Source organism: Prunus persica, chromosome G6 (genome assembly GCF_000346465.2).
Source record: "Prunus persica cultivar Lovell chromosome G6, Prunus_persica_NCBIv2, whole genome shotgun sequence".
In the NCBI taxonomy this organism is placed as follows: Eukaryota; Viridiplantae; Streptophyta; class Magnoliopsida; order Rosales; family Rosaceae; genus Prunus; species Prunus persica.
In genome coordinates, this window is record NC_034014.1 from 12021860 (window position 1) to 12029329 (window position 7470).

The following is a 7470-nucleotide window of genomic DNA, read 5'->3' on the forward strand; positions in this document are numbered from 1 at the left end:
GTAGATTCTTTGAGCGAAGAATTGCTGGGAAGGTGGAATCTTTTTCTTGATGGGCCTCAAGATTTGATAAAGAAAGAGAGAGAAAGGCGAATGTGAGAGGGAGGATTGGATCTCCGCGATCATCCATAGTGGACTTGGTGTGGAAGAAGAGGAAGTTGTTTCACAGGTTGGAGAGAATGAAGGCTACGTTTAGTTCAAGTTTAGTCGGGTGTTCATTAGAAATACGGGTTTTATTTTACCCGTTTCTACTGTAAGATTGGATTTCTTTTCATCCGTTGGATTACATCCAACGGACTAGAGCCGTTTGCATCCATTTAGCACCCGTCCCACCTCTTCGATCTATTCGTCCAAAAAAATCAAACGTGTAGCACTCTCCCTCATGCGCCCTCGATTGCTCGTCTGCTGTCAAAGGTCAGGTACTGTTCTGTAGCAGCGACGTCGTCTATCAGGTAGTGTTCTCTCCTCTGGAACTGAGTCGTTAAATCTTTCGTTCCAGATCGATACCGTGCCGCGATTGGGTACGCTCGATCCAGATCGAAATTCTTAGGGGGGTGAGACATCCATGGACGACGATTTGCTTCTCAAGAACTTCTTCGCTGAAGTTAGTGAAGTTGAGAGGGACAACCAAGTCCTCAGGTCTCTTTCTCTCTCTTTGTGTGCGTGTACATATATGTTATATGTGTGTGTATGTCATTGAATATGAGTTATAATATGGATTTGTTCTAAACGATGTGGTTATGGTTACAGTTTAATTGGTAACTAGGGTTCTAGCGATGGGGTTATTTATATTTGTGGGCAATTAATGGAACCCTGATTGAAATTCACGTCGCTGCAATATGTATTGCCCTGATTGAAATCGAATAGGTTGTAATATGTATTGCCTACTTATGGTTTTGGCTGGGAATTAGAGTTATTAATGAGGTGTACTGCATTTCAAATATCTTTTTATTTTTCATACATACTTCGACAAGATTTATGGAGCTGCGGTTTGCACTAATGCGTTTAGTATGATTGAAATGTGTTGTTGGAATTTTTTCGAAGTACATGTGTGTACTTGTGCATTATTTTTGGACTAGATTAGAAGAATGTGCATGTACGCATTGCGGAATGCTATATAATGGATAGATTGAAATAGGTCAAGCTAGCTGAGCGTTTTGTCTAATGTATTGTTAGATAAATGTTCAAATTGTTAGAGAAGAGGGTGCTTTGTTTTCTGGGGTTGTGAAGCCCACAAGGATTCTGAGAAGCAAACTCTGTCCCATGAAAAATCCACTCCCCTTTAGCATCTTAAAAAAGTCTCTTGCTTCTCTCCATCCAAATGGCCCAGAATATTGCCAGTACAGCACATCTACCTTGCACCAAGCCCCTTTTCCTCCCTCCAGAAAACTTTGGCTTTGCACATGGTAATGCAGCACAAGATTCTGGAATCGCCCAACTCAACTTGGGTCTCCCTAAACAGCATTGTCCATAAAGGATACACAACTGGACATTACCCACTCAACTTAGTCTTCTCTCTCTTTGAATGAATTTTGAGCTTCTTATAAATAAAATGTAATATCTGTCGCTATCAGTTTATCACACAATGCAAAGAAACATTTTGTAGGTATGTCACAAGTATCTAATTAACTTTTTCTCGGCATTGGCAAAAATATGTAGGATCCTCTCGTGCTTCAAGTTAAATCCTTTTGAGTATCTTAACTTACCCTTTGATGCATCCCCAGAAGATGTCAAAAAGCAGTATCGTAAGGTAATTCCCTCCTTCAACTTAAATTTGGTATGACCATTTTCTTGGTGATTTCTTACCTATGATTCAGTCATTGGTTGACACATATTTATTTGAATTGCTTACAGTTATCTTTAATGGTTCACCCCGATAAGTGCAAGCATCCACAGGCTAAGGAGGCATTTGGAGGTGCTTAAATCTATGTTTTATACCGTGTGTTGGGTTTAAATACATTTTTATTTCAAGTTTTTTACTGAACATACGTTTGGTATATAGTTTTCCTTTGAAATTAAATTTGATGATTTTAATGTGTTTTGACATGATTTCAACCCTGAACTAACACATATTACTGGAAACATACATGAATGGACATGATTTTGGATAGCTTCAGTAAGCTTATGCGTAGACTGAAGTATCTGTGAATTCTGTAGTACCAGTATTGATCTTTAAATTCTTAAGTATCGTCTATACATTCTTTAGTCTAGTTCATACTAGGGCAGCTTTGTTACCTTTAGTTAGGGATGGGCAATGGGTACCCATTTGGCATTGGTTGCAGCTGGGAGCTAAGTTGACTTCTGTATTCTGTGTTTAGAGAGATGTTTGTAGTTGTATGCTCAATTTAATAGAATTATCATATAGTTTTGCCTAGATTGTGGATATCTTGTTCACAGTTAGGCAGAAGTTTTTTGTACCTATCGACTTTTATCAGTATACTCTTTATTTCTCCAAAAAGAAAGTAGAAAAAAATAATGATCTTGAATGTGTCATTTGTGTTAGTATTGTGTTTTAGGTTGGTAATTTTTTACTTTGAACATGTGCAAGATGACATCACATTAGATGCATTGTCGTTCCCTTGTTGGTAGGCAGCTGTTGACAGTGTGGTGCTTCCTAATGTTTTGGTTTTGTACAGAGTATGGATGCAAATTATCTGTAATACATATATTACTGGACATTTGTATTTCTATATTGAAATGTTTGCTTAAATTAACCTTTGGCTATTGCTTTGTTGGCAGCATTGGCAAAAGCGCAACAGCTCTTACTTGATCAACAGGAAAGGGATTATATTATTAGCCAAGTCAATGCAGCCAAAGGTCAGTACTAAAGTCTAGTTCTTTTTTGTTTGTTTTTGTGGCTAGAGTTTCCTATCTACATTGGGCTCTTAATAAATCCAAAAGCGTTAACAAATCTCAAAATGTGGTTTGGTTAGATTAGATAAGTATGAAGCATTCAAATTACAGATCTGTAAATTTTCTTGCTACTCATTTGGCCATATATTACGTGCAAGCATATAGGTGTGGATAAATTATTTTGTGCCATCCTGAAGTAATGTATAATCCATTTATCCTTCTCGCATCTTTCATTCTTAATTATTAAGTTATTTGTTCTTTGGGTGGGGTTTGTGCTAGTGGAGGGGGAAAAGCAATTATAATTTCTTAATATGGACTGCAGATGAACTTAGAGCAAAAAGGAAGAAGCAGTTGAAGAAAGATACAGCTTCTAAAATTAAATCATTGGTTGATGAGGTACTTTCACATCCCCGAAATCTTTTTCGCTTGCATATGTTGCATGTATCTGTTTCTTGTTATGACCAATCTGGTGGCATCATTTACAGATTTAGATCCTTTTTCTTTTGCCCGATAAATCTTTATAATTAATTAGGTAGATTTGCCTTATAGAATTAATATCGCCCAAAAGAAATTACAAAATTAGTAAATTAGTGATGGTGGGGGTTTCTATACCTTATTGCTGATGGTAAAGTGCCCCATGAAGAATGCCCTAGATAAATGGCTGTTTACTGAACTTTCAGCTAATAACCCCTATCACATGATTTTTGTTGGAAAGAGAGATAAAATTTATGTTATTTTATGGGAGCTGATTTTCCCACTCTTCTTTTGTCCACTTACACTCCATTTGTTGGAAATTGTATGCTCCCACTCCTCTTTTGTCCACTTACACTCCCTTTTATGTTAGAGTAACAAGTATTAAAAAAACAAAGGGGAGTATAAGTGGACACAAGGGGAGTGGGAAAATCAGCCCCCTATTTTATTTTATTAGATATGAAAGCAGTTGTTCTATAGTTCTTTGGAAATTCTGGTTTTGCGTTGTTGTATTCCTCTTATGATAGAGTTTTGTTGTTCCAGGTTTCATGTTTATTTGTTTTCAGAAGTGGACAGTGTTCACTATTTTTTACTCTTTTCTTCTTGATGAAAATTCCTGTTACTTATATAAATAAATAAAGATTCATAAGTCAGGTTGTATTACTCTTTATGTTTCTTTGATAGCATAGGATATTGAAAATACTTTTCAGGTTCATTTTTACTTTGCATACTATTCATATAGCTTTTTAGTTATGGTTCCTTCTCTATCCTTCTTTATTTACTGATTTACGTAATATTCCTTTTATATTTCTTTTGATGTTTCCCCTGTTGTGAGGAAGGGAATGGGGAGTGTTTTGGAGATGGGGGTCCATAATTCAAGTAGCTAGTTTTTGTTGGCCTTTCCCAATTCCTGGCTTGGGAAGCAACCAAGTAAACGTTGTGCCTCTTTGTTATATGATACAGGGGAAATATGAACAACAGTATGAACAGTCAGAAGAGTTCCAGCAAGAACTGAAAATGAAGGTTCGAGAAATATTAACAGAACAAGAATGGCGAAGGAGAAAAATGCAAATGAGGGTATGCTGAAAATGTAGTTTTTTTTCTTCCTCTGATTCATTGAGCTTTGCGTATTTAAAGTTCCATATAATTGTTTTCTTTGTCTTCATTGCCATTTAGATATCAGAAGAGGAAGGTAGATTGAAAAAAGATGAAGAAGAAACCAAAGAGATGTGGAAAAGAAAAAGGGAGCATGAGGAACAATGGGAAGGAACAAGAGAACAAAGGGTTTGTTTCTATCTTTTTGCTCTTTTCTATGTATGGCAACATAAAATGTGTGCAGTTGGGCTTGAATTTACAATATGAGGTAGTTATTGTCATCAGTTCCTTTAGACATGGTTTTTAATTCTATGTTTATGCTTTGAAGGTTACAAGATTGTAGCTAAATGTTGTTATCTGTTGGATGTGTTTGGTTGTTCTCATGATTAAAGGTCTAAGGTAAAGGGGAGTTGCCCCTGTTATTCCCAGGTTATGCATGTACTATGTAGAACTCAAAATTTATTCTATTCATAAGTTTTTTCGTTCAACAAAATCTAGTCAATGTAGGGGATATTGCCTGCTTAATATAACTGAAACAGTTGATTCAACTGCCTGTCTCATACATTTAAATGCCAACCAAATAAAATAAAAGAATGAGGAACGGAGGAGATATGAGCAGTTAATATAGATATTTTGGACATGCTACAGACACGTGTTCAGTTGTCCACAATGAAGCCAACGTTTAATCAAATTGACAATGGCTAGTTTGTGGTTGTCATGGTCCAAATGGGTGCTGATGGTTAGGTCTTATTTGAATTGTGAACTTTTATGGTTATCTATACTAGTAAGCCCTCAGGAAGCATTTAAATATCCAAGAACTTGGGGACTTCAAACCACCTCACATTCCATATATTATTAGATGCCATTCTCTTGTCAGGATCTGTGAGAACCTAACCTGTACCTCTTGTTATTACCCAGTGCCCACTGAATTTTTGAATGGCATCTCCATTGAAATATATGTTGTATTTTGATATTTTTATTTTCCAAAGGCTGCAAAGTATTTTATTTCCTTCTTCAAAGGTAATATTGAACTTTCATATTCCAGGGCATAAGATGCATGTGAAATATCACGGGGAGATGTCCATGTTTCCAGCTTTGAACTCATTTTTACCCGTCAAGTCTATGATTGCAGCTATATTTCTTCCAAAAATTTTGGAAATCTTTACTGGACACAGTTTTCCAATCAACTCTCATATTGCTTGACATGTTGTTTTTAGTTATTAATTTGATTTGCGTAATATGTCTTTAGGTTTTTTGACAAATTATGTCTACAATTCCAGTTTGAGAATTTTAATTTCCAAATCCATTGATAGGGATATATGAAAGTTTAATTTCCTCACTCTTGTTCATTTCCCTTTTCACTTAATGATCAGGTTTCAAGTTGGAGGGATTTTATGAAGGGTGGAAAGAAGGTGAGATGTGCTCATTCAGCTACTCTATTATGAGCAACAACTGACCTGTATTGTCGTGTCTTTCAAATATTTAAAAGAAAATGATAGTTGCTCAATATACGATTATATGTGTTCATTTGCAGGCCAAGAAAGGAGAAATTCGACCTCCAAAGCTCAAGACTGAAGACCCTAACAAATCTTATGTTCAAAGGCCGGTAAAACGAGGTTGAATTGCTTGGTTTTGGCCTGGTAGGGTCATAATAGGTTGCAGTTTCAACGATTAACCAAGCTTTTGGGGATTAGAAATTCGAAAGCCCAGGATGTAGGATGACATCCCTATGAATCTTTCTTTGTAAACAGGATTAACATTGTGTCAGATGTGAGATATATGATTAGTATAATGTTTTGATACCCCGTATAGTAGATCTAAATCTTGTCAGGTAGGACCTTAATATGGGAAGGTCACTAAAAAAAACAAAGAGATTGATTCTTGTGAGTCGTGAGTTTTATGGTCCCGAACAAGAGATCAAACGAACAATCTATATAGTGGGAAACTGTCCAACGTAGAGACGTCTGTTGGAACATTCCTATCTTTTACCAATTTAAAAAAGATGAAAGAATTAAACCAAATAAATATACACATCTGTTACCAATTTCTCGTTTCGTTTCAAAATATACTAACGCACACATATGCTCTCTTCAAACCACAAACTTGATGTAGATTAAGTCTAAGCAATTCTTCAGATTTTAAGATTTGTGTAACTATGCCTGAAGGACTTAATAATTGTGATAATGGTATGAAATTGTTCCTATTCTTATTATATTTCTTAATCCTCTTTGTATTTTTATAAAAATGATTTTTCACTTTAACCTAATCTAAACTATAGGGAGGGGGTTCGAACTACTCTAGATATAGTCAATTTAGTTAAGCCAAGTCTTATTTGCATCTTATAGTCAATTTATGAATGTTGTTGAAGTCAATATTTGCATCTTATTCATTGGTGAGAGTGGAGAGAGTCAAAAGTTAAAGGCCAAAAGTCACTTTTGGTCCCTATAGTTTGGTACTTCAACCACTTTGGACCTTCTAGTTTCAATTCCGTCAATTTTGCCATTGTAGTTTCATATTTGTAGCAATTCAAGGACATGTTAGTATTCTTGACAATTTCTTCAACGATGCAAGGGGCAATTTGGTCAACCAAAAACCCTCGAGTGTAAAAGCTTGTTTGAAATTCTTCCAATTTCACATTAGGGCTCGAAATTCAACCATTAATCCCAATTTTTGAAGAACCCTAAATCCAAATGACCAATTTCAAGCCCTATATAATATGAAATTGGGGGAATTTCAGATGAGCTTCTATGCTCAAGGCTTTTGGATTGACTAAATTGCCCCTTGCACCGTCAAAGAAATTGACAGGAATACTAACTTGTCCTTGAATTGCTACAAATACAAAACTACAGGGTTAAAATTGACGGAATTGAAACTATAAGGTCGAAAGTGGTTGAAGTGCCAAACTATAAGGACCAAAAGTGAGTTTTAGCCAAGTTAAACCAATAGAGATTAGAATTGGAGGGAGAGGCCGCTTTCATCTGCGGCTTCAATCTCATGGATTGGGTAAGCTGATAAACCAGAGTGACATTATAGGAACTCGTATTCCATACAGAA

At 35.9% G+C, this 7470-nt stretch overlaps 1 protein-coding gene across 2 annotated transcripts; it reads left to right on the plus strand.

Annotated features, from left to right (window-relative positions):
* Window positions 357-6389, plus strand: LOC18774923 (dnaJ homolog subfamily C member 8). Of its 2 annotated transcripts, none has more exons than XM_020566325.1 (10): window positions 357-411; window positions 497-636; window positions 1657-1747; window positions 1852-1912; window positions 2737-2814; window positions 3173-3246; window positions 4285-4398; window positions 4498-4605; window positions 5790-5828; window positions 5951-6389. In XM_020566325.1, exons 2-10 carry the CDS (start codon window positions 563-565, stop codon window positions 6035-6037), a joined length of 726 nt encoding a protein of 241 aa, XP_020421914.1. In that variant the 5' UTR covers window positions 357-411; window positions 497-562; the 3' UTR covers window positions 6038-6389. The 2 variants fall into 2 exon arrangements, with proteins under 2 accessions (XP_020421914.1, XP_007205799.1); XM_007205737.2 differs by having other exon boundaries at window positions 398-416.

Coding starts and splice junctions, on each gene's coding strand:
- LOC18774923 (XM_020566325.1), top strand. CDS start 563: ATGGACGACGATTTGCTTCTCAAGAACTTCTTCGCTGAAGTTAGTGAA. Junction 637..1,656: donor AGGGACAACCAAGTCCTCAG/GTCTCTTTCTCT, acceptor AAAAATATGTAG/GATCCTCTCGTGCTTCAAGT. Junction 5,829..5,950: donor TTATGAAGGGTGGAAAGAAG/GTGAGATGTGCT, acceptor GTTCATTTGCAG/GCCAAGAAAGGAGAAATTCG.